Genomic DNA, 27,865 nt, shown 5'->3' with positions numbered 1-27,865 from the left:
CATCCATTTGAGGTGAGCAAGTAAACTGAGGTCAGGCCTTCTTGATAGTGGTCTCCTGTGTTTTTGGGATGCACTCGCCATGGAGGCTCACCTGTTATCTTTTTGCATGGCACCTAACAATGGTCTTTAAATTTTCCTAGACCTTTTAATCTCTTGTGGATTGTTTAAATGCTGCAATTGTATATCTTTGTTTCCATGCTGTTTTTATTTTCTAAATTAAAAACAGTGCATCATTGCCAATCATAATTTTCTTGAATATCATGGCTTTAGAATGTTTGATTCTGAGATGGTGAATATGACCTATATGTATTAATCTTTACATTAAATAAAAAGAGGAGCTGCCTTTTTGGATGGTGTCTCTCTTCTCCCCAGTGGCGTAACTAGGGAAAATGGCTCCCAGGGCAAGCACTGAAATTGCACCCCCCCGCCGCACCCGCCACCCCCCCAACATACATCTGACTGACACACATGTTTCAGAAAACTTTTATTTTAAAATTTTAAAATATTACAAAAATTACCAATATCATACATGTGGTCAAGCTCCTATCTACCACTTCAGATTTATTTTTTTAAAACTATCCAAATTGTGGGGCTATCATTAATTTGTTTGGATAGCTCAGGTTAAAATGCTGGAAAATGACAAATTTCAGTATGCTGGGGCTCATGAAATCCCCAAATATTATGCGGAGTTGTACTTGGAAAAACTAAAAGAAGTGCCTGTCTAATTCTCTACTATGCATTGTAGCATCACTATTACATATGTTTTAAAAATCAATGGAGAATTTGACTTTTCCCAGATACTCTGAAAATAATTAAATGATATGCAGAGTAAACTGTGTCACTGATTGGAATATATTCTAGTCTTTCAGAAAGACAGTAAAAATGAGACAAAGAGCAAGAAACTCCCAGTGGGCCTTAATACTAAGGATTTCACATTGATTCAAAGACAAACTGACCATTAATAGCCATATTATTAAGACATCACATTTAACTCACTTATCACAAGAAGCAAAGTAAGAGCAAATGGATACAATCTTAGCTCATAAACTTCAGCTCAGTATTCACAAGCCCTTATTCTCTGTACATAGTGCCAATCTGAATATGTGTACAGTGACATATTATATTAATTTAAAAAAAAAATTACCTGTAGCCCCTTCGGGGGACATCTTAAAGGCTGTGGGGGGTCTGCAAAGTTTCCCCCTCCTCCCACTGGCCTCTAGGGCCTCACAGGCACCATTTGAGCATGTGCGGTGGTCATTTTTTAAAATATATATATTTTTAAAATGGCCGCTGAAAACAAAATGGCCACTGTGCATGCTCAAATGGCCTCTGCGAGGCGTGGCATGCCCTAGGGCCTCACAGAGGCCATTTGAGCATGCACAGTGGCCATTTTGTTTTTGGTGGCCATTTTTTAAAATTATTTAATTTTAAGAAATTGCGCCCCCCTTCAAGTGGCGCCCGGGGCACGTGACCCCCCTGCCCCCCCATAGATACACCCCTGCTTCTCCCTTCCCCTCATTTCACCATCCTGTTGATCAGAGGTTAATCTGTATCTCATCTCTGCTTTTTCTAGACTATCTTGCATGTAGATAATGCATCTTTGGATTTTAACCAGAATGTGTCATAACTGCAGAGTGGACTTCAGCGTCTTCTTCATTTAAATTTTTTCCTGAGGCTAAAGCTTTGGAATTCAAGTATCAGTTTTGGAATTGTAGTCTTCTCCTGGAGATACTTTAGGACTCCCCACCCCTTCCAGGTTCCTGCAGAGTGAGGGCTTGAAGCAAGGGGTTGGTCCAGAGGCGTAACTATAATAGGGCAAGGGGAGACAGTTGTCTGGGGGCCCACTGCCTTGGGGGGCCCCCAGAGGCAAGTCACATGACTGACTCCCCCAGCTGTGCACCCGCCTGGGCTTCCTTCACAGTTGTATTCATGCTCCAAAACTGATGTGAGTGTTAAGATCTGGAGTGACCAGAACAACGTGTCTTTCTCTAGTACCATTCAATGACCTGCATGTCCACAATTTACAAAACCTTTAAAAAATAATTTAGGATGATGTTCTATTGTGGCACATAGGTTTTTACTATGCTTTTTGTTACCACTATTCAGCCTCATTTAAGATTTCTTTACTTCATGAGCTGAGCTTCAGTGTGTGTGTGTGGGGGGGCTCATTTTAAAATCTTGTCTCTGGGCCCACTTCAACCTTGCTATGCCCCTGGGTTGGTCACACAACCGGTAAGACGTAGCATAGTCAGCCATTTTGGAATTGTGGAAACTCACAATGGTGTTTCTTGTGCTTCATATTATTTCAGTTTCTGAACTAACTCCTGGAAATCTTGCATTATACCAAACGTTCTATAGTATTCTATGCTCTTGCCAATCAACTTTTCTATGTGTTTTTGAGAAGCTTTTCACAGTACATCTGTATGAAAATGTTGGTGTCCATGTCTTCTCTTTTCTCCTTTCTGCTCACAGGGGGATCAGTCTCATTGTAAAAGCCCCCCACAAACAACTAATAACCCTTGCAACATGAGATGTTCTCATCAACTTCTAACAGAAAACAGAACACAATAAGGGAAAAAGGCAGACTCCTGTCCAATTAATTAGACATGATGAATTGTGACTCATCATGTGATAAAATAATTTTACCATTGTGAGCTTTTATAATATGAAAATGTATATTCTTTCTTGAAAAATCTTCCATATCTAAATATTTTAATGGATTTATTTGTCTCAGTGTAGCAGTATCTATGTGATAAGATGTGATGGCATACTGCCCCACAGTGTTTGGATTACATTCAAAGGTAACCCTATAAAGAGTATATTGCAGTAGTCAAGTCTAGAGGCTACCAGCATATGCACCACTGTTTTAAAGGTCATTCTCTTCCAGAAATGGACACAATTGGTGTATCAGCCAAAGCTGATAAAAAGCACTTCTGGGTTCTGCCTTAATCTGAAGTACCAGAGTACGGCTTGGACCAAGAAGAGAATGATACGATATTGCTAAAGAACTCACCTATTTGGTATCTGATCTTATTAGGGAAGATGCAAAATATGAATCTCAGAACCTCAGCCATAGATTATGTCCATGATCTAGACTCTTGAATTCTTTTGAGTTTAAACTGACCCAAACACTGTGGGGCGATATGCCATCACATCTTAACACATTGATACAGCTTCACTGAATTCCAAACATTAAATGTACAGGAGCAAGGCCAGAAAAAGGTTGGCAAACCGTACGTGTGATAACACAAATATTTAAAGCAGTGAAACCAAATGGAACTTGCAAAATGATAATTTTTTGTAATTTGTCCTTGATTACATGATGTAACAGAGGTAGAACCTAGAGCAAACATTCCAGATATGATAGTGAAAGTCCGTGTGTGTGTGTGTGTGTGTGTGTGTGTGTGTGTGTGTGTGTGTGTGAATTCTGTTATCCCGGGTAGGAATTGGAAGTGGCATTTCTAGGCAGATGGCTTGAAGTGAAGCTAAGTGGAGTCAATGAAGAGATTCTGTCAAATAAAAACAAAGTTTGAACTATTATGTGTGGGTGCCACAATCATATACTACTATTTGGATCCAGATTTCAAACATAACTTGGGGATAAACTATGACTGAACAATCATTATAACAATTATATGAAAACACTTGAGAAGGCAAGGGTGGGATGAATAGTAATCATAAGCCAAGGCACAACCTTAAGACATTGTACTGAGATATCAAGGAGAAGTGAAGGGGGAGGAGTAATTCAATTGAAAAACCATTGCCAGACAACCAGAGCAGGATCTCTGTTATGTAACCTATAAAGACGTTAGAACAAAGGATTGTAAATCACCATTATATGAGTGATGAATGTAATGCCTTTAATTCCTTATAGAATTGGCTATTACACTGGCTCAGTTAACATCAGAGATGCTATGAAAGATCACAAGGGTCACCTTTTGACTCCATCCCTGTGATTTTTGTGGTATTCACAGTCTGCTACAACACACCTGCGTTTGGTTGTCTGCTCTCTTTTTGAGATGCATATGTGATGTTTGCATGCCATAGGTTATTCTATTGTGAATAGATGGTGTATCTCCTAAAGGTTAGAAGCCCAGCAGAGAGGGAAAGGGAGAGTCCATCTATCTCCCACCCAGTGCTGCCTGGAGTGAGAGACCAGGCGGGCATTGGGATTCCTTCTGCTGTTGCCTGCCTGCATCTCCCTTACCAGGGTCCCTGTCAGGGTATCGGACTATATTGAATGTGTGTACTTGAGTTTGGGGACCAGGGATAGATTGGGACTTTTGTTGGTGTACCAATCGCCCTGCTGCCCAGTGGAATCCCTTACTGAACTCATGGACTTGGTCGTGGAACTCGTGTTGGAGTCTCTCAGACTCTTGGTGCTGGGGGACTTCAGTGTTCACTTCGGGATCAATCTGTCCGGGGCAGCTCAGGAGTTCATAGCGGCCATGACAACTATGGGACTATCCCAAGTGGTCTCTGGACTGACGCATATTTCAGGTCACACGCTTGATTTGGTATTTTACTCTATCAGGATGGTGTTCCGTGGGTGGGGACTCCTGTGATTTCCCCATTGTCATGGATGGACCACCATCTGGTTAAGGTTGGACTTACAACCACTTCCCACCTCCGCAGGGGCAAGGGGCCAATTAGAATGGTCCGCCCAAAGAGGTTATTGGATCCACTAAGATTCCAAGAAGCCTTGGAGGGATTTAATGTTGGCTTTGCCGGTGATCCTGTTGATGCCCTGGTTGAGAATTGGAACAACTTGCTCACCAGGGCAGTAGACACGATTGCTCCCAAGCGTCCCCTCCAACCAGCTTCAAATTTGGCCCCTTGGTATTCGGAAGATCTACGGGGGCTGAAGCGGCAAGGTAGGCGACTGGAGTGCAAGTGGAGGAAGACTTGACTCGAATCTGACAGACTGCGACATAGAGCACATCTAAAGAGCTATGCTCAGGCAATATGTGCAGCAAAGAGGTGGTTCTTTTCTGCCTGTATTGCCTCTGCGAGTTCACGTCCAGTGGAGTTGTTCATGGTTGTGAGGGGATTAGTATCTGCCCCCTCCTTTGAACCAGAATTTGGAGTCATCGGTTACACGCTATGATGTGTTTAAAGAGTTTTTTGCAGATAAAATATCTTGGATTCAGGCCAACCTAGATGGAGACTCCACAATTAATTTGATGTCTGAGCTAGAGGTGCCCAATATGTGATTCAACTGGATCGGTTTCAGTCTGTGACTCCTGGGGATGTGAACAAGCTGCTTGGAGCGGTGAGGCCTACCACTTGTTCTCTTGACACTGATCCAACATGGCTTGTTCGATCTAGTAGGGAGGTTGTTGTAAACAACCTGGTGGAAATCATAAATGCTTCTCTGAGGGAGGGCAGGTTGCCTTCTTGTCTTAAGGAGGCAATCATTAGACCTCTTCTAAAGAAGCCTGCATTAGATCCCTCAGAGTTGAGCAATTATAGGCCTGTTTCCAAACTCCCATGGTTGGGCAAAGTAATTGAGAGGGTGGTGGCCTCTCAGCTCCAGGCAGTCTTGGAGGAAACTGATTATCTAGACCAATTTCAAACTGGTTTTCGGGCGGGCTATGGGGTGGAGGCTGCTTTGATTGGCCTGATGAATTATCTCCAGTTGGGAATTGACAGAGGAAGTGTGACCCTGTTGGTCTTTTGGATCTCTTGGCGGCTTTCGATAGTATTGACTATAGTATCCTTCTGAAACATCTGAGGGTGTTGGGGTGGGAGGCACTGTTCTACAGTGGTTCCTCTCCTACCTCTCAGATAGATTCCAGATGGTGTCCATTAGAGACTGTTGCTCTTCAAAATCTGATCTTAAGTTTGGTGTCCCTCAAGGCTCCGTACTTTCTCCAATGCTTTTTAGCATCTACATGAAACCGCTGGGAGAGATCATCAGGGATTTGGAGCTAGGTGTTACCAGTACACTGATGACACCCAGATCTACTTTTCCATGTCAACTTATTCAGGAGCCGGCATATCCTCCCTAAATGCCTGCCTGGAAGCAGTAATGGGCTGGATGAGGGAGAATAAACTGAAGCTGAATCCAGATAAGACAGAGGTACTTATTGTGCGGAGTCGGAACTCTAGAGATGATTTTGACCTGCCTGTTCTAGATGGGGTCACACTTCCCCAAAAGGAACAGGTTCGCAGTCTGGGAGTACTTCTGGATTCACACCTCTCCTTGGTTTCTCAGGTTGAGGTGGTGGCCAGGGGTGCTTTCTATCAGCTCCAGCTGATATGCCAGCTGCTCCCGTTTCTCGAGATCAGTGACCTCAAAACAGTGGTACATCCGTTGGTAACCTCTAGACTTGACTTTTGTAATGCGCTCTATGTGGGTGTGCCTTTGTACGTAGTCCGGAAACTTCTGTTGGTTCAGAACGCAGCAACCAGGTTGGTATCTGGGTCATCATGGAGAGACCATGTTACTCCTTGGAGTAACTGATGGAGTTATACTGGCTGCCAATAGGTTTCTGGACAAAATACAAAGTGCTAGTTATCACTTACAAAGGTCTAAACGGCTCAGGCTCTGGGTATCTAAGAGAGCTTCTTCTTCATTATGAGCCCCACCGCCCATTGAGGTCATCTGAGGTGGTCCGTCTCCAGTTACCGCCAACTTGTTTGGTGGCTACACAGAGACGGGCCTTCTCGGCTGCTACCCCGAGATTGTGGAATGCGCTCCCTGCTGAGATATGATCCTCCCCATCTCTGGCAATTTTCAAAAAACTCCTGAAAACCCATCTTTTCACCCAATCTTTCTCAGCTTCCTAAATTTGGGGGGTTTTAATGTCTGGTTTATTTTAAAATTCAAAACCCAGTTTCGGTGTTTTTACTCACTATAATTGTTTAATTGTTTTAAAATGTTTTTAAATTGTTGTTACGTTGTTTTTTAATTTGTTTTAGCTCTTTACTCTTTTAGTGGTTTGTTTTAATAGTAAACCACCCTGAGCCATTTTGGAAGGGCGATATACAAATAAAATAAATAAATAAATAAGATAAAGATTGCTTTTGATACTCTCCAACATATTCTCCCCTCAGTTTCCAGTGTTGTTTCTCCATCATGAAAGAAGCCAACCCACATATGGCAATTTGGCTAGTTTCCATAATTAATGTATGCTTTTGTTCATAATAATGATTGCTTGATTAATAACTTTATTTCTATAGCCACCCCATAACAAATGTTATCTGGGCAGTTCACATTCACAAAACAAAACCAATAAACAGCATGCAAATAAAACATTTAAAAACTAAAACTAAACTTTAAAAAAAAAAACACTTACAAAACGTAAAACCTTTTAAAAGCCTGTATGAATAAAAATGTCTCCATCTGGCACCTTAAAAGACATTTTTAAAGGCCCCAGAAGCAGGGCCTTTTCAATTGTGACAACTTGGCTTTGAAACACCCTCCCCGAAGAGCTTTGCCATGCTCCCTTCCTCATTGTTTTACAAAAAACTATTTAAAACACATATTTTTAAAGAGAGTTTTAAATATGTTGACGGCTGCTTATTTCTGGTAGGTTCTTTGGTTTTTATAGTTCTCCATTTTTAGCTTTTTAAATAAATTTTAATTTGAAACTTTAAAAAAGAATTTTAATTTTAAATATCATTTTAGCCTGGTCTTTTAACTTGTTTAACTTACTTTATTGTCTTTTATTTTACACTGTATCTTATTTTATTCATGTTGTGAGCCATCCTGAGCAGTAGGATACTGGAGGGGCAGGGTATCAATATTTTAAATAAATAAATAAGATGATACCGGGCCAACTTCACTGGGGAGACTACCCCATACATGAGATGCCAGCAAAGAAAAGGCCATCCCCTAACAGCCTTATTTATTTATTTATTCATGCATTCATTCAGTTTCTATACCGCTCTTCCCAAAATGGCTCAGGGTGGTTTACACATAGAAATAATAAATAAATAAGATGGATCCCTATCCCCAAAGGGCTCACAATCTGAAAAGAAACATAAGGTAGACACCCGCAACAGTCACTGGAGGTACTGTGCTGTGGGTGGATAGGACCGGTTGCTCTCCTTCTGCTAAATAAAGAGAATCACCACATTAAAAATTGCTTCTTTGCCAAGTTAGCAGGGATTCCATAATATGGGAGACCATAATATGGTCGCTTCGGGTTACCCCAAAGACTAGCCTGGCTGCTGCATTTTGAACTAACTGAAGTTTCTGAACTACGTACAAAGGCAGCCCCACATAGAGTGCACTGCAATAGTCGAGCCTGGAGGTTACCAGCTGATGCACCACGGTTTTGAGATCGTTCTCTTCAAGGAATGGACACAGCTGTCGAATCAGCCGAAGCTGATGAAAAGCACTCCTGGCCATAGCCTCCACCTGAGATACCAGGGTGAAGCCTGGATCCAAGAGCACTCCAAAGCTGTGCACCTGTTCCTTCTGGAGGAGTATAACCCCATCCAGCACTAGAAGATCTAACTCATCCCTCAAATTCCAATCCCCCACAATCAGCATCTCCGTCCTGTTTGGATTCAGCTTCAATGTGTTATCCCTCATCCAGCCCATTACTGCCTATAGGCAGGGATGTTAGTTATGCCACTGAACATCGGGATGCAAAAATGTGGGTGCTCCCATGAAAGCATCAGGTAAAGTGACAGTGTGTGCTAATGACTGAGCTAGACTTGTCTAAATGATTCTTAATCATGGATTATATAATAGGCCCAGCTAGTTGAGTCCTGGCATTCATAGTTATTATTTATTATTATTATTTATTCAATTTCTACACAGAGAAATAATAAATAAATAACATGGAACACTGTCCCCAAAGGGCTCACAATCTAAAAGAAACATAAGATAGACAGAGGTACTGTGCTGGGGGGTGGATAGGGCCAGTTACTCTCCCCCTGCTAAATAAAGAGAATCACCACGTTAAAAGGTGCCTCTTTGCCAGATTAGCAGGGGTTGATTAAGGCATTCTCCTAGAGTTGCATTAACTAACAGGAAGACTGACACAGTTACAACATGACTTTCCTACTTGCATGCATTATAATGCTCTCATGGAAACACAGGCTCCATTATTGGCCAGCACGGCACCCTGCCATATTCAACCACAACTGACACCATAGATCAGAGTTTAGATTGCTGATCATGGTTGAACGTCCAGCGGGGCATGGCACCCGTAGCTGACACTGTAGCTAGTACATGAACACATTACTGTCTTTCATGGGAACACGCGCACATTCACCTCCCAGTGGCATAACTAACACTGCCTGATTGTGACAACCAGCCCTGTATGTGTGAACCAGTCCTACTGGAGACAGGGAACCTTTTTCTTTGAATCTCTTTGCTTCTCTCTCCATGGAACCAGACTGCCATTTTGCCATCATTTTAATAAGTGACTGATGTCGGCTCAAGAACTGTCCTGCATTCATCACACTGGAGTAATGCAGCCTAGATGCCATTTAAAGAAACTCATAAGATTCCTGGACTAAAAGTTAAATTAAAATGGAAGATAGCGGTAGGAGGCCAAAGTATGAATTTTTTAATCAAACCATTAAATTTGCGGCACCTCATCAGAATGTTGCTATCACCATTATGACTTTTATTTATAAAGTATCAGTAATGTGTCTGACACTACTATGGGAAGGTAAAATAAAAACAGGTTCCTGCCCACAGCCTACATTATAGAAAAAGATAGACCAAAAAAAGGGGGAAACAAAGAACATGCAAAAAAAACCCTGAGAGCACACACACAAACTGGTGCAAAATGATTGCAGTGTTGTGATTATAACACCACAGACGCTTACAGCATGAAGAATAGCAAAATATGTGCAGTGGAGGAAGGGTTGTAAACTGGAGAAATTATTTAAAATATTCAGCACAGATTATGAAAAACAGGGAATAGTGAGGTCATTTTGCATTCAGGCTTGTCTTTTGAAAGCAAAGTCTAGGAGATCTGTGTTGGATTACCTACAATTTTGAGCAATTTTCCCTGGACTTCCAGCACTATTAATTAACTAGAGTTCATTTAAATTGTGTAATTTCTGTGTTGGTCACGTCCAAAAAGTATAGCTGCAGACAGTACCATCTGGCCATACAATTAGTTTCCCATAAATGTTAAACATTAAAACAGGAAAAGCAAACCGAGAATCTGGTTAGGTGTAGAACACAGTAACCAGGAAGTTATCCTGCACAAATCCTATTGAAGTGACAGGGATCTGCTCAAGAGCATTATTCAGGAAAACTTGCTGGTACATCAATAGATTAATACATTAATATCTACATATTATTTCTGAATTGCTGTAATTTGGAATTCTTATGGACACAAAACTGGAGTGCCTGCAGGCAAGTGGGAGGTAGGGGTAGATTCGGCATGATCCACAGTCCGAAGGAAAAAAAATGAAGGGGGCTAACTCCTCAACTGCCCCCATTTTAGGCAGTGGCACAGAATGTTTGTGAATCCAGATAGTTAACAGACAAGGAGTTGGACAGAGGTAATGGAACACTATGGTGGTCAGGGCTTGAACAAAAAGAGTGAGGAATTTAATAGTTTTCTCATCGAAAGCTAAAGGAAAAGTTGCAAATTAATCAGACAGTCACAAGCCCTTTTGCTTCGGAGGCAGAAAAGTTTGCAGTTTTCAGCCTTCTTTCCAGCAGGCTTATGAGATTGCCCGGCTTTCTGTGTGTGTGTCCATGTGTCTCCCCCCACCCCATCAACTTCACAACACCTGGACCAATATGTGCCAAATCGGGCACAGGTGTAGGGACACATAGGGACACCTCAATGGATTAGTTTGTGATGATGTCATCCACCCCAATCCAAGATGGCAGACGCATGAACTTCTGAGTCGCAAGAGAGCTAACTTGTTAACTGCTTAACCAAAAATGCTGCAGCTGTAGGGTCACCTCGATGGCATAGTTTGTAATGATGTCATCCACCCCAGTTCAAGATGGAGGTCATGTGAACGTCTGAGGCACAAGCCGGCTAATTGGTGAACTGTCTAATCTATTTGAACCAAATTGGTTACAGCCACAGTGAGTGACATACAGGGACACCTCAATGGCATAGTTTGTTATGATGTCATCCACACCAATTCAAGATCGTAGAAGTGTAAACTTTGGAGGTGCAAGTAGGCTAACTTGTAAACCGCTTAACCTATTTGAACCAAATTTGCTACAGCTGTAGGGACACCTCAACGGCATAGATTGTGACAATGTCATCCAACCCCATTCAAGATGGCGGACATGTAAACTTTTGAGGTGCAAGTACACTAACTTGAGGACTGTCTGATTTGAACCAAATTTGGTACAGTTGTAATGAGTGACACACAAGGACACCTCAATGGTGTAGTTTGTAATGATGTCATCCACCCCAATCCAAGATGAACATTTGAGGCACAAGATGAACACATGAACATTTGAGGCGTAAGAGATCTAACTTGTGGTCCTTGATTTGAACCAAATTTAGTCCAGTTGTAGAGACAGTGAAAGGAAGTAGGCTGATTAGTTCTTACTAGAACTTGTTTTGTTTTCTCATCAGTCATCACATAGCTATGTGTTTCTTTGGGGTAATGGCTTTGAAAAGGAGCTGGGACTGAGCACCAGTCTCCACTCCCAAAAAACCCAACCAGATAACATAAACAAGTTGTTCTAGTAAGCATTAATCTGCCTACTTTCCTTTCACTGTCCAACAACTGGACTAAATTTGGTCCAAATTGGTTAGGCAGTTCACAAGTTATCCCACTTGTGACTCAAACGTTCATGCATCCACCATCTTAAATTGGGGTGGATGACATCATAACAAACTATATGTTTGAGGTGTCCCTATTTGTTCCTACAACTGCAGCAAATTTGGTCCAAATGTGGTCCAAATTAGTTTCCACTTGCACCTCACACGTTCACATGTCTGCCATCTTGGATAAGGGTGAATGATGTCATTGCAAATATACCATGAGGTGACCCTATGTGTCACTCACTACAACTGTACCAAATTTGGTTCAAATCAGTTAGACGGTCCACAAGTTAGCCCACTTGTGCCTCAAATGTTTACTTATCCACCATCTTGAATTGGGGGTGGTGGTGACATCATCACAAACTTGCCGCTGAGGTGTACCTATGTGTCCTTACGACTGTAGCAAATTTTGTTCAAATCAGTTAAGCAGTTCACAAGTTAGCCCACTTGCACCTCAAACATTTACGCGCCTGCCATCATGTATCAGGGTGGATGACATCACAAACTACGCTGTTGAGGTATCCCTCTGTCCCTACAACTGTACCTGATTTGGTTCATATTGGTTCAGCCATTACAAAGTTGATGGGGGGGACACACACAGAGAATGCCGGGTGATTTCATTAGCCTACTGGAAAGTAGGCTAAAAATAAACGTTGCATATTAAATAAGACCAATGTGCGAGCAGGCACTTCTGTCTTTGTTGCTAACTTTTGTTTTTTTCACCATGTTCAGTCACAGGCTCAGGTAACACTTGCTCACCAAGGATATACTGCAACATTTTGTTGTGGGTCCATTTGTGTAGTAATTTAATAGTGGCTTTCAAGTCTGTTCATAGTGCTTCATATACAGTATATTGATAACTGAATATCATTATTTCATTTACAAATACTGGCGGGGAGAGGCAAATGCAAACTGGTTTGTTCATGGCTGGATTTGAACAAGGGACTTAGAGTTCATATAGCAGCTCTTGTGCCCAGGATCTTTATTTCTCACTTTTAGAATAACTAGTTGCATATTATAGAATGGCAGGTCCTAGGAACATTAGATGTCTACATCTGGATAATTCAGTGTCAATATTTGGCTTGGGAGTCTAAGAGCTAGAAACAAAATCAATGAGGGCTCTAGAGCTTTGCTGATTTAAACTTTACCTTATGCACATTATTTATTGGGTAATATGTATTAAGGATAATAGATTTGTAATATGGAGTTAAGGGGGAACATAAAGTCCTGACATTAAATATGGGTGTAATTATTGAGGTGAGCAGGAGATGCTTCCATGCACAGACGTGTGCACTTTTGATGAGTGTGGAGATATGGATTCTTTCATCCGTCCAGTACTCAAATTACAGGGGTGCCAAAGGAAGGCTGCCTCCTTGCCTTTTGTGATAGCTTCCTTAGCTACTGTTTGTAGAAGTGGGGTGGGGTGGGGAGGATTTGGCTAAAACCGAGTCTGGATATGGGGCTTGTGGATTTTATTCAAGGCTTCTCTCGTAATTCCAGCACTGATCTGTCCCACAAACTCAATTAAGAAGCTCAAGGGCATACTGAGGAGAGAGGGGGGCCATGTTCTCCCCGGTGGTCCCTCTTAGTGAGGGAGATAATGAAGAAAATAGGGAGGGTTGGCTAGGGGGGTGGGTTCTTTGAACCTCTGCTCAATTATGGCTTCACCCCTGAAGAAGCTGAGGGGGGGGGAGGGAATAATAGACTGCCACCACCTCTCCCTGCTTTTAAAATAATTGCTGGACTGAAGGGGCTAGTTAAATTTTCTAGGTTGAATCCTGGGGATAGCGTGGCATCTCTCTCTGCAAGATCTGCAACTGTATAGAGAATGCAACTTCCCCGACCCCATCCCCGTCCCTTTGCCCACCCTCTCCTCCCACCAGTTCAAGCAAGCAGAATTCTTAGTTGGACCCATAACAAATAGGATGACAGGCTGGGCAACAGTAGCAAAGAAGAAAGGAGAAACTGTGGCTGCATCTCGGTAGCAGCTGTGGATTTGTCTGAAGAGTTTTTTTAAAAGAAAAACTTGGCAACTCCAGTGATTACCCCACTAGCCTGAAAATACAATGAATGTCAGAAATGGAACAACTTGCTCATCAGGGCAGTAGACACGATTGCTCCCAAGCGTCCCCTCTGACCCGCTTCAAATTTGGCCCCAGAAGACCTACGAGGGCTGAAGTGGCAAGGTAAGCGACTGGAGCGCAGGTGGAAGAAGACTCGACTCAAATCTGACAGATTGCGACATAGAGCACATCTAAAGATCTAAGCTCAGGCAGTATGTGTGACAAAGAGGCGGTTCTTTTCTGCTTGTATTGCCTCTGCGAGTTCACGTCCAGCGGGGTTGTGAGGGGACTATTATCTGTCCCGCCTACCTTGAACCAGAATTTGGAGTCATCAGTTACCTGCTGTGATGTGTTTAAATAGTTTTTCTCAGATAAAAATCTCTCGGATTCGGGCCGACCTAGATAGAGACTGCACAATTAATTTGATATCTGAGCTGGAGGTGCCCAACAACTCCTCTTATGTGATTCGACTGGATCGGTTTCAGTCTGTGACTCCTGAGGATGTGGATAAGCTGCTTGGAGCGGTGAGGCCTATGACATGTTCACTTGACCCTTGTCCAACATGGCTTGTTCAATCTAGTAGGGAGGTTGTTGTAGACAGCCTGGTGGAAATCATAAATGCTTCTCTGAGGGAGGGCAGGATTCCTTCTTGTCTTAAGGAGGCAATCATTAGACGTCTTCTAAAGAAGCCTGCATTAGATCCCTCAGAGCTGAGCAATTATAGGCCTGTTTCCAACCTCCCATGGCTGGGCAAGATAATTGAGAAGGTGGTGGCCCCTCAGCTCCAGGTGGTCTTGGAGGAAACTGATTAGACCCATTTCAAACAGGTTTTTGGGAGGGCTATGGGGTGGAGACTGCCTTGGTCAGCCTGATGGATGATCTCCAACTGGCAGTTGACAGAGGAAGTGTGACCCTGTTGGTCCTTTTGTATCTCTTGGCGGCTTTCGATAGTATCGACTATAGTATCCTTCTGAAACATCTGAGGGTGTTGGGGGTGGGAGGCACTGTTTTACAGTGGTTCCGCTCCTACCTCTCGGATCAATTCCAGATGGTTTCGATTGGAGATTGTTGCTCTTCAAAATCTGAACTTAAGTATGGTGTCCCTCAAGGCTCCGTACTTTCTCCAATGCTTTTTAACATCTACATGAAACCACTGGGAGAGATCATCAGGGGATTTGGAGCTGGGTGTTACTAGTACGCTGATGACACCCAGCTCTACTTCTCCAAGTCAGCTTCTTCAGGAGCCAGCATATCCTCCCTAAATGCCTGCCTGGAAGCAGTAATGGGCTGGGTGAGGGAGAATAAACTGAAGCTGAATCCAAATAAGACAGAGGTACTTATTGTGCGGGGTCAGAACTCTAGAGACGATTTTGATCTACCTGTTCTAGATGGGGTCACACTTCCCCAAAAGGAACAGGTTCACAGTCTGGGAGTACTTCTGGATCAATGCTTCTCCTTGGTTTCTCAGATTGAGGCGGTGGCCAGGGGTGCTTTCTGTCAGCTCCGGCTGATACGCCAGCTGCGCCCGTTTCTCGAGATCAATGACCTCAAAACAGTGCTACATCTGTTGGTAACCTCCAGACTTGACTTTTGTAATACGCTCTATGTGGGGCTGCCTTTGTACATAGTCCAGAAACTTCCGTTGGTTCACAACGCAGCAACCAGGTTGGTTTCTTGGTTATCTCGGAGACACCATGTTACTCCTTTACTGATGGAGTCACACTGGCTGCCAATAGGTTTCCGGACAAAATACAAAGTGCTAGTTATAACTTACAATGCTCTAAACGGCTTAGGCCCTGTATATTTAAGAGAGCATCTTCTTCATTACAAGCCCCACCGCCCATTGAGGTCATCTGAGGTGGTCCGTCTCCAGTTACCGCCAACCCGTTTGGTGGCTACACAGAGACAGGCCTTCTCGGTCGCTGCCCCGAGATTGTGGAATGCACTCCCTGCTGAGATACGATCCTGCGCATCTCTGGCAATTTTCAAAAAACACCTTAAAACCCATCTTTTCACTCAAGCTTTCTCAGCTTCCTAATATTTTTGGGTTTTAATTTCTGGTTATTTTTAATTTGTTAAATTGTTTTTAAGTTTTTGTATATGTTTTTAACTGGTTTTATGTTATTGTAAACTGCCCAAAGATGAAAGTTTGGGGCGGTATACAAATTTGATAGATAGATAGATAGATAGATAGATAGATAGATAGATAGATAGATAGCATTCTAACAAATACCGTAACCATAGATGCGGTTAAATAGAAGTACTGTATCTTTCCTTTTCTCTCACTCTTCTCTATTTTTAAAATCTTATTTGCACTAGCAGAACACATGATGATCAGTTATCTATCCAGTCCTTGTGTGTACCTATGCACACCAGAATCTGTAACCTTTAAAATTACTTGTATCTCTCTAGTCCCCTTCATTTCCCCTTTGTGTCACACCAAGATTTATCTTTGGCAGTGCTGAACAATTCTGCTTACACTTGGAGAAGGAAGCAAGCCAAGCAAAGAAATTCTTTCTATTCAGTACATTTCCAGATGATCAGTTTTTAGCAATACATGCACAGTTAACCATTTGTTGCATGCCATCCAGAAAACTTCTTCAACATTGTGCAGATATATTACATTTCCCCTGCATTGGGTGGGCTATATTTCCACCTGGGAAAATGCAATCCTTCACCTACATAGAACCTCAGTTTCCATTGTGATGGCATGTGAAACTGGCATGGTAGTTACTGGATACTGCATGCACGATATCCAGATGACAACTCCTTCCCCTACTGTGTGCATGATATTTAGTGGATATCTAAAGCTGTATTTTATTTTTAATGCTCTTGAGCATCCATCACTGTACTTCTTCAGTATGTTAATACACATCTAGTTTTGCCTGTCAACACTATTGAGGCATCTCATCTCTCTGTAATACGACTCTGCCATTCTGTGATTTAGTTTCCAACATGGATGGAATGTCATGCTATTGTTTTTGAACTGAGATTGGCAGTGGGACTATCTCACAAATTCTAAAAGGTGGCTCCCATTAATACTTTGCCTTAACAATGAATAAGCCTATGTAGTCTTTAATCTATATACTCTTCTGTTTTCTGCTTTATTTTGATGGAATCTCTTTGAATGTTGTACATCTTAATTGCCAATGTGCCTATAAAAGCACGGAACCAGAAGTGTTAGAATCTCCTATACTTGCCCTTAGTAATCAAAGAATTGTATTTGCCTTCTTTGCAGCTAGACAACTTGATGAGACTCATAGTCATCATAACAGAAAAGAACTTTTTATGTTATAAGAATCATTCTGTGAAATTTAGTCATCAGGAATACCTGATCTCTTTATTCATAACATCTTCACCTGCCATTGGGAGCTTATCCAGGTATCTTAATAAAATCAAATTCCTGATATTTAATCAATGTTGATTGCTTGATGTTTGTTTTTCTGGAGTGTACAGTATTGTATAGGTTACTATTATTGTTGCTAATTGTCTGAACTGTGACAAGTATGGTAGTTGCTCAACAGCTGTTGAAAGTCTTGCAGGAAGGCATCAGTTATACCCATTGCTTTCCCTTTATCTTTTCAAGCAGCCTCTGTTACTTTTATGCTCAATTAATTATGCATTTTAAAAATATAAACAAGAGGAGATGGAGAAGGGCAAGCAGGAGTCCTTTTTCTCTACTGCTAAGATGGTCAATAGGCAGACATTTCAATGGTAAAGCTGACATTTTAGAGTTAATTGATGATATTTTGTTCTTCAGGGCTTCTGTTGAAGATGAAATGTCACCCCTAGCTTTAAAAGCTAGGACATATCTACAGAGGAATATTTTATACTCCTAATTTAGTGCATAGAGCACTCATGATTGCCCTTGCTGGGTACCTTATCGGTCATTTCCTAGGAACCATATTCTAATCCAAGATATGTGATAGGTGTGATTGCTGTGCTTTTAAAAGTTTGACACTAAAAGCACCTGTGCTGTTCTCAAAGGATAGAAAATGGAAATAATTTTTAAATTAAATCTACCATTTCTCAAATTACATGGGACGAGAGAGAGTCCAGTCCCCTTATGTAGTGGTGTGATGCCCCCAGGTACTACATTTAGAAAGGGGTATGATTTGGCTAAAACTGGGAGGAGTCAAGGAGTAAACTTGTGGATTTCTTGCCTTTCCGCCATAATTTTAACACTGGAACATACTTCTACCTACCCCATGATATACAATATTTGCATTACAGATGCAGAAAAGGGGGGGGAGCACGTTTTCATGTCATTTTTACATGAGACTTAAAAAGCTTCTTTTGAGACTTTTACATGAGACCTTTACAGAAAAACCTTTACATGAGTTGCACTAACACCTTTGCACTTATGCATCCATGTGTGTGGATGGGACAGGCTGTGGAGGAAATGTTGAGGTTATTCACACAAGCAAAAACTGTGTTCTACCCAGGTTTGGGAGCTCTGTGTGCTTCCAATTTCTGGTTGTGTGGGTGCAAACTAGGTAGGAGGAGAGAGAGGTGTGGAAGCAAGATCAGTGGAAAGCTACCCAGGTGTTCATCTCTCCTCCTACCTTGCTTCCACACAATCACTTCTTCCTCCTCCTACCTACTTGTTTGCATCCACACAATCAGAATTTGGAAGCACACACATAACTCCCAAACCTGGGTAGAACACTGTTTTCGCTTGTGTGGATGACCTCCCACACACTTTATTACTTCATGTGATTCAACAAAGTTCTCAAAGTGGTTTGGGTGGGGAGAGATGCTTCCTTGTCGCCAAAGGGCTCACAATCTAAAAAGAAACGCAAGTCAGACACCAGAAACAACTACTGATGCAGGGGTGTAGCTAGGAGAGAGGAGGTCCTGTTCACCACTCTCCCCCCTTGGCGTGAAGGAGATAATGAAAAAATAGGGAGGGGTGTGGCTGGGGGCCCCTCAGGAGCTGGGCGACCTGGTTTCTTTGAACCCATCCTCTTCATCCTCTCAGTGATAGCTACATGCCTCGCCTGTGCTGATGGGATGAGGGGCTGGGGCTGGGAATGTTCCTGCACATACACCTGCACGCATGAACAACCTAATCTCTGAATAGGACTTGCGTCTCTATCAGCTGCATCGTTGCAAGTGCCCAGAGCCTCAGTCCAGAAGGGAAGGAGGCAGCTACCTTCCCTGTTCCCAACCACCAGTAGGAAAACAGTAGGAGGAAAGCGAATGTCCCAGAGCATTGAGCCAGAGGAGGACTGGGAGGTGATGATGCTGGTCTGAGGCGGAGGTGGCCAGGGCGGGGTCTTCTCCCTCAGTGGCACCGAAGAAGAACCCAGCTGGGCGCGGCTTCCCGCCCCCCCCCCCCACGCTTTTCCTTTTGCTCCTCCTCCCTCCAGGTCCGGCGCCGCCTCTTGTCCTCCTGCCCCCGGCGCTTTCCTCTCCTCCTGCTCTTTTAGGGCTAGTCTCTTCCTGGGGCCGAGGTTCACATGCTGCTCGCTGGGTCCCGCCGGGCACCCGGAGAATGCAGCCTTCTGCTGCGTCTCCTCCCATGACGGATCCCTTAGCCATGTTGGACCCCACAGGTAAGTCCTCGGGTGGGCAGCGGGAAAGGGGCGGGAGGCAGGACTCGAAGCAGCCTTCGCCATTCTCCCTCACACACGCACGCCCCTCTCCAGTGCCCGAGTGAGGATGCCATAAAGAAGGCAACTAGTTTCTTAAGGGACATGCGTCAGAGTAGCGAGGGACACGGCGCTGGCGGACAAGTCTCTCTCTCTCTCTCTCTCTCTCCCCCTTTCTTTTTAAACGAAAATAATTGCTTGGATGGGATTGTGTACAGTCCATCGGCAAGCCAGGGTCGCGGGGAGCTTCCCGCCCCTCAGGTCCAAGGAGGGGTCCTTTTTCGCTTGGAGATGGGCCAGGGCGAATCCATACGGCCAAGCGCAAGCGGACCTGTGTTCAGAAGAACGTGCGTGTTGAGTGTAGCCTGCCGGCGGAGGACGACGGTACTGGAATCAGTGGGGCCAAAGGCTCAGAAACTCACTCTCTCAACCATCCACTTTTAAGATACTTCGTAATGCTACCATATAGCCAGTGTTAGCTGGCAACCAAAGAAAGAGAGAGAGCAATCCCCTGCTTTTTAAAAAGATACAGATATAGAGATGCAGTAAATGTCTTCACTGTGCCTAGTGTATATAAGCACTTCAAATCATTTTGGAGATGGTCCTAAGAGAGTCCATTTGACGGTGCTTCTTTTCAGCGAATTGCTTTTTGCGGGGTGGGGCTGGGGATCTGAGCTTCTCTGCAGTGATGGGTCTGCCTCCTGACTACTGAAACTCCTTCCTCCATCGTTCAATCAGCCAGCAACTTTTTCTGCCCTGAGAGGACTGCAGTATACATGGGTAAAGTGTGCCGGCATCGAGTCGGTGTCGACTCCTGGTGACCACAGAGGCTTGTGGTTGTCTTTGGTAGAATACAGGAGGGGTTTACCATTGCCATCTCCCGTGCAGTATGAGATGATGCCTTTCAGCACTTTCCTATGTCACTGCTGCCTGATATAGGTGTTTCAGTGGGCATTTGAACTGGCAACCTCTGGCTTGCTAATCAAGTCATTTCCCCGCTGCGCCATTAGGTGGCTTGCAGTATACATATTCTACAATTAAATATATAAATAAATAATACACCATTGGGGATCATGCTTTTATCTGAACTCTCCATCCTTTCCATCCTAAACTTTGGGAATATCAATAGGTTAAGTGGCTGAGAAATGCTAGTACTTGAAGAAAAGAAGAAGATAAGAAATCTTATTTAGAAAGAATCCTTGTTACTGCTATTACATTGGGCAGTGTGTCTTTAAGCAGCATTTAGGGAAAGCTGTCAAATGGAAATGTTTGTTTTTCAGTAATTGTGGAGATGGGGAAGGGAGGGCTATTTAGTCCCTTTATGCAAATTGTAACATAAATAGAATTTATACACTTGTCCACTTTGACTTGTACTTCACACCTATGATAAAAATCCCAACATAGAAGAAAGTACTTCTGTATAAAAAGAAACATGCTTCCAACATGCCATGATTATACGTATATATTTGACTCCATGTTCATACACAGACAGTGCATTGGCCATGACTACATTCAGTATAATGTTTTTATATACCCAGCCATGCTCTTTAGGAATGTTTAAGACAGTGAAAGCAGCCCTCCAGCTGATTGTCTTCAGGCAAGGCAGAGAGTAGCAGCATGATCTGTGCTTCCCCTCATCCATGCTTCCACATCTTGTCTGGAACCTCTGCTAACTGGGCAAAGAGGCACCTTTTTACCATGGTGATTCTCTTTATTTAGCGGGCGAGAGTAACAGACCCTCTCCACCCCCAGCACAGTACCTCCAGTGACTGTTGCTGGTGTCTATCTTATGTTTCCTTTTAAATTGTGAGCTCTTTGGGGGACAGGGAGCCATCTAATTTATTTATTATTTCTCTATGTAAACTGCTTTGGAAACTTTTGTTGAAAAGCGGTGTATAAATATTTGTTGTTGTTGTCTGAAGCCTGGAGATGCACACATGTTTTCAACAAATGTGGAAACATGCATCTTCCCAAGGAAGATTAATTTAAATGAATCCAATATGGAAATGTGTTGGGAAGAAGGATGCATCACACGTGCTTCTACTCTCTGTCTCTTCAGAAGCCACCCATGGATATTGCATGAACCTAAGAACATCTTAGTTGAAATTTAAATCTACTTGGATTCACCAGGGTGCTGTTTTCAATGCCAGTGAGTGAATATGAAACTACCATATTTTCTTTATATATAGTTCCCTAAGACATACCCATGGTTAATCCCATCTGTGGCAGCTCTCACAAGAGTTCGGAGAGCTGCTGGATAGTCACGGGTGGGAGGGAAGAAAATGGTGGTGCCAGCCAGCTATGGGGGGGGGGATGGTGGCGGAGGCGACCAACCAGTGGGCGGAAGGAGGCAGGGATGGGCCGGCGGAAGGAGGCAAGGATGGGCCGGCAGAAGAAGGAGGCAGAGGCTGCAGAGAAGTGGTGGCCAGGCCGGCCTGCTGTGGAGGAGAAGTGGCAGCCAGGGCAGCTGGCTGCCTGAGGCGGAGGAGAAGCAGCAGCCGGGCCGGCTGGCCACCAAGAGAGAACAAGCTGGTGGGGGGGGGAGAACGAACTGAGGTGGGGGGAGAATGAAATGGGGCTGAAGGGGGAGAGAGGGAGAACTAGGGTCACAGATGCTCTGCGCCAGGTCAGCTAGTTTAGGAATAAAAAGTCACAGAATGCCTTTGAACATGTACAGTTCCCTCACCACTGAGTAACTTGTAGTCCCACGCACATGCAGACAGAGGATGTGTAAGGGCTTTGTACACTAAAGGGTATGACTTTCTGTACAGGCTCAAATCCTTATTCCACTTTCTTTTTAGAAATGTAGGGAGTCCAGGTGGATTTTCCAGGGAAGACTAGTGATCTTGCCATTTCGTGTGTACACGAGATGTTTACATGTACATTTTCACTGTTATGGTCAGCTGTTTTTTAACATGCATACTTCGACAGCAACTAAAAACCAACAACAGTTCCAGTGAAGGGAAGTGTTATGTTGGAATAGTCCCCCAATTTACAGTCAAATACAGGGAAATCCTTTCTGTATTATGATTCTAGCTATTCCTTTTAGGAACACTCGTGTTAAAAATTGCCATGTGGTAAATTATCCTAACAAAGGGAAACACTAACAGTGTGTTCACCCCCTATATATTATACATGTAAACTTACACATATGCCTGGACATTAATTCTGGAACAACTGTTGCCTCCTGGTTCTGTCTTCACTGTTGCGAATGTATTAGAGGGCTGTTTCAAATGATACACCACCTGCACATGTGGACAGGAAGTGGGGGGCATTGATACATGCAACAAGTATTTGCAGCATGTGTTTAGGAGCCATTCAGATGTACAGCCCGCCCACACACAATCAAGGGACGTGCTGGGACATCCATAGAGAACCTCTCAGCAGGTGTGCTTTCAGTGCACACCCTTCCTGTTCATGTGTGCAGCTGGAGTATTATTTGAACTAGTCCAGAGTGAAAATATATAAAATATAAAGTCACTGCTTTAGCATTATTTAAGCATCATGGTGGTGTGGACAAAGGGATGTTAAAGTGTTTTAAGGAGTAACTACACCTTTTAAACAGAAGGTTGCAAAGACCATTGTTTGGTAGCAAAGATTTTGGCAGCAAATGTGGAGAGATGATAAAATTCCATCCCATTACCGAAGAATAAACAGTTCCATAGCCCTTGCCTTGTGTGAAAGAATACAGTCTTGTGAAAATTAAGCACCTTCAGGTCCCATTGATTTCAGTAAGAGAGTTAAATATGTTTTTAAATCTCTTCCACTGAAATCAAAAGGATGGCTGGATCCTATGCTTTTTTCCTGCCTGGGAGGATGGAATCCCTTTATCTTACCTGCTAGTCCCCCCAACAAGTGACTTTCAATATTCATGGTACAGTACAGTTAGTGGCTTTACTTAATGCAATGAAATTACCTCTTGCTTAGAGGAGTCCTAACTTAAGCAGCAATGTACTGTAAAAGCATAATACAGAATGCTTAACAACGGAGAGAATTTTGAGGGGAGAGCAGACATAAGTAATCCAATTTGGAATATAAGAATTACTTGTATCCTTATATTCCAAATATAAGTAATATGTATCCTTACATATGATAGGATAATTATCTTATGATAGATAATTATCTGTCTATAATTATCTATCTTATAGGATAGAACCTATAACCATTCTCTCTTGGAATGCTTATTAAACCATTCTGTGAGGCTGTGATCTTTGGGATTAACTTCAGTTGACAGCAGTGAGATTTGTTTCTAAATTAGCTTGCTGACATCCTCATTCAGCGCTTGCAGAAGGATGTTGTGCTAGTGCAAGGATGTTGCGCTTGCTACCTGTGCTAAGCCTGAAGTTTGCTTTCCAGACTAGTGTTGCACAACCACAAGCATGCTTATGCAACACGTGCACAACCTGTGGCATGCCTCATTTGCTTTAAAGGGAACCTTTGCACAAGAGCTCTATAGCACAAGAGTGCAATTCCTCAAATCCTGTTTTTGTGGGGTTTTTTTTTGCATAACTATGGAATCTTCTTGCACTAGTTTATTAGGCAAGTGCTTTGTTAGTCAGGATGTCAGTCCTTGACTCTATAGATATGTACTTGCAAATACTTCACTTTGATTCCAGTGGAACTTTCTTCTAAGGATTAGGGATTGGGGAGTGTAAACTGGAATAGGGTGCTTCAAGTGGTAGTGTTATATTCTTTGGAGCTCTAATGGCCTATTAGTTCAACTCTATTAGGTTTACCTATTTTCAACATTTTGCACTGATCTCATAAATCAGTGAGCAATCCCTGCTAACTTGGCAAAGAGGCACCTTTTAATGTGGCATTTCTCTTTTTTTAGCAGGGGGAGAGTAACTGGCCCTATCTACCTCCAGCACAGTACCTCCAGTGGCTGTTGCTGGTGTCTGTCTTATATTTCTTTTTAGATTGTGAGCCCTTTGGGGACAGAATGCAACTTATTTATTTATTATTTCTCTGTGTAACCGCCCTGAGACATTTTTGGAAGGGCAGTATAGAAATCAAATAAATAAATACAATAAATGACATTTTCAAAAAATGCTATTTTAGTTATGAGGACATTAATTTTGTAAAATAGGAGGATTAATAAGAATGGATCCAATGTACACAACTTCATTTGTATGTATCCAGATATAACTTCTTTAATGACAACTTTATAAAAATCCTATTTTTTCAAGTAAAAAGAAATATTTAGGTACTTCTGCAGGTTTGTTTGTTATTAGGCATGTTATACAGTACTGACTCTTCTATTTGCAACAGGCTTATTGATGCAATGATTCAAGGTTATCTAGAGAGAGCAAAAATTATGTCTATACTGCTGATTACAGCTGTTGTGATATTCACACAATTGGATTTATGTTTCCATTTTAGGTATCCTAGATTACTTTGTTGATAAAATATACTTATATAGCTTTTTCCTGCCCTTGACTGCCTCAGCTTGTACTCTTGTAAAATAATGCAAATGGCACATAAAATAAAGGTCAACTATTGCATTGCTTCCATAATGTCCACTAAAACCAATATAATGTAGAGTGTTTCTTTATTGATTCTTGTCTGAATTCTGTAGTGTGATGTAAGCAAGTGTTGTCATAATGCAAGATGTAGAATTACTGAAAATAGTAGGGGTGCTTCTCAATTTGATTTCTGGTGGAGGCATCTGGTGGGCCACTATGTGAAACAGGATGCTGGACTAGATAGGCCTTGGGCCTGATCCATCAGGGCTGTTCTAATGTTCTTATGATTTTCGAGAGGAAAATGGCAACAAGAAATCCTTGTTTCTGACTGAAATAGATTTTTATTAAAATTCTTAAATATGGATGAATGAGCACTCCATTTGAACCAGTCATTAAATTATTTATTGGAAAAGCAATGACACCAAAGCAATGGAGTCACAATGATACTGTAATACTATAGTGAATGTATTGGATCATCAGATCAGGGGTTTTCCTCTCAAAATTCAGAAAGCTAAGGACCAGCATGTGTAATACACAAAATGGAGTTCTATAACATGGATTCATAATAGAGATAAGAATCTGCACTGGAAAAGCTTGCTGTCTTGGGGTTTGCAATAGCTCCTAGTTTAATTAGTTTCTGTTTGCTGGACAAGTCAAGCATTTAATCAGAGGAAGAAACCACCAAAAGGATATCTGATGTCTCTTTGAAGCAGATAGTCTTTCACATTGGTCTTAAGAGGCAATACATCATTAATGAAGTTTACCTTTAGCCTACTTTCCTTAAGGAAAATAAGCTTATGAGATAGCCCAGCTTTCTGTGGCCATGTGTGTCCCTCTGTCAACTTCACAATGCCTGGACCGTTTTGAACCAAATTTGGTACAGTTGTAGGGACACATAGGGACACTTCACTGGTGTAGTTTGTGATTATGCCATCCACCACAATTCAAAATGGAGGACATGTGAACATTTTAGGTGCAAGTGGGCTAACTTGTGAACTGCCTAACTGACTTGAACCAAATTGGGTGCAGTTGTAGGGACATACATGGACACCAACAGCACAGTTGATGTCATATCCATTGGGATAAAACATGCCAAAGGACATATTCATTGGGATAAAACATGCACTATGGACCATTCACTGTGTACTCTCTGGATTTTTTAGTAGCTGTACAAATATCATTATTTTAGTTCAGTTCTGTTTGGATAAACAAAACTATATGCCGCAGCTGAAAACTGTCACATCTACATTGCCTTTTTAGCCGAGGATGAAATAATGTAGTTTATTTTAGAGTATATTATATATTCCTAAGTACATCCTCATCCATTTAAACTTGTGACTGTCTTGTTTGAGTCCTGGTCCCGACAGAACCCATTGGATACATTCGGAAGCAAAGGGACCCATAGGCAAAACCCAAGTTCACATCCAGAGGGGCCATAGTATGAGCCAGAATAAGGCAGAGCGAGTAGTGCTCTAGGCACAGAATGTGCACTTCCAGTAATTAAGCAGCAGAGATGTTGTTTCATCATTGCACAGGGTTTACATAAGTTTGCAAGTATTGTGGAATTCCAGGAGAGTCTATCTCCAACTTACTGCTTACTGGAGTGATATTGGTCAGGCAGGTCTGGGGTGCCAGCAGAGTGCTTCCTAGGGGATATTTAGTGTTAGCCTGAATTTCTTAGGCCTGGTTCTGATGACTGCCTAAACCAAGGCACTCCCCTGCTTTTCTCCTCCTCCTTTGCAGGTGCAAGAGGAGGAGAGTGAAAGCTTCCACTTTGACTTTTGATTAAATCAGGTTCCATTGTATATGAACTTGGGAACCATAATTTATTCCAACTTTAATTAGTTAACAGGCCATGATATCAAATCACTTTTGTTCCTAGTTTGTTTTAACTAGCAATCTAATCTAAGTAGAGTTAGATCTAAGCCACAATAATGGGAAATGATGGCTTAGTAAAAATGAAAGTGAAAGCTTTAGTCTCCTCTTGTAGGAGAAGGAGAGAGGAGGGGGAGCATGCAGGCCCAAGGCTCACTGTGGCTCAGCTATAGCTTAGAATATATCTGAACTGGGCCAGACATAGGGGCATGGTGTTCTTTTGGAAAATGCTAAACTTGGGAAAGAATTGCTCCTCTGCCCTAAGGCAGATATTTCAATCTGCCACCTAATGGTGCAGCAGGGAAATGACTTGATTAGCAAGCCAGAGGGTGCTGGTTCGAATCCCTGCTGGTATGTTTCCCAGACTATGGGAAACACCTATATCGGGCAGCAGCAATATATGAAAGATGCTGAAAGGCATCATCTCATACTGCATGGGAGGAGGCAATGGTAAACCCCTCCTTTATTCTACCAAAAGACAACCACAGGGCTCTGTGGTCGCCAAGAGTCAACACTGACTCGACAGCATACTTTACCTCTCAGCAACAAAAAGTGCTTCGGTCCACAGAGTGCTGCCCTGGACAGCTACATAAGATTGCCTAGTCATATGACCAAAGTTGTTCTTGAATCTCTTCCTTTGTCTCTCTAAGTTGTTGATTTGAAGGAACTCTTCATTCTCAGTTCCAGTCCTAGGTCTTTCATTCACTAGAGAGAGAGTTTGGTGTGTGATGAAAATAAGACAATGAGCAGCATCCAGCATAAGTTACTCATTAGTACTAGATAGAAAGATAAATGTTGTTATGCTCTCAGACTAGCAAGTAGTAAATACAATAAAGAACCACAATGCCAAGTCATAAATCATACAGATAATAAAAAGAGATAAAAGGATGTAACTCATTAAGCCTTATCCTATTTAATCAATTTACTTCGACAGGCCGAAGCAGCAGCACAAAACTTAGCAACTGAATATTACTCAGGAGAGAGCCCTTAGAACAGCTTAATTTCAAAAGGACTACTCAGGAGTCATTTAGTCAGGATGCTGCCCAGTCTCATTTATAATTATTAATTTCTCTGTGTCTAACTGACCATACTGAAGCCATTTTAGAAATCGTAAGCCACACTGGGAAACAGTGTTCCCTCTAACAGGG

At 42.5% G+C, this 27,865-nt stretch overlaps 1 protein-coding gene across 2 annotated transcripts in view; it reads left to right on the top strand.

The window, feature by feature from the left end:
- The first annotated feature begins 19,243 nt into the window (after positions 1–19,243).
- TMEM255B (transmembrane protein 255B) overlaps positions 19,244–27,865 on the top strand; it is a 73,131-nt gene continuing 64,509 nt past the window's right edge. For both annotated transcript variants that reach the window (XM_053313165.1, XM_053313166.1), the window contains exon 1: positions 19,244–19,341. In XM_053313165.1, the coding sequence (XP_053169140.1) occupies positions 19,281–19,341 (61 nt within the window). In that variant the 5' untranslated portion in view covers positions 19,244–19,280. The remainder of the gene's footprint in view (positions 19,342–27,865) is intronic.

Source organism: Hemicordylus capensis, chromosome 3 (assembly GCF_027244095.1).
Source record: "Hemicordylus capensis ecotype Gifberg chromosome 3, rHemCap1.1.pri, whole genome shotgun sequence".
Lineage (NCBI taxonomy): Eukaryota > Metazoa > Chordata > Lepidosauria > Squamata > Cordylidae > Hemicordylus > Hemicordylus capensis.
The sequence above is the reverse complement of the archived record's forward strand: the minus strand, read 5'-3'. Positions and strand labels throughout refer to the sequence as shown.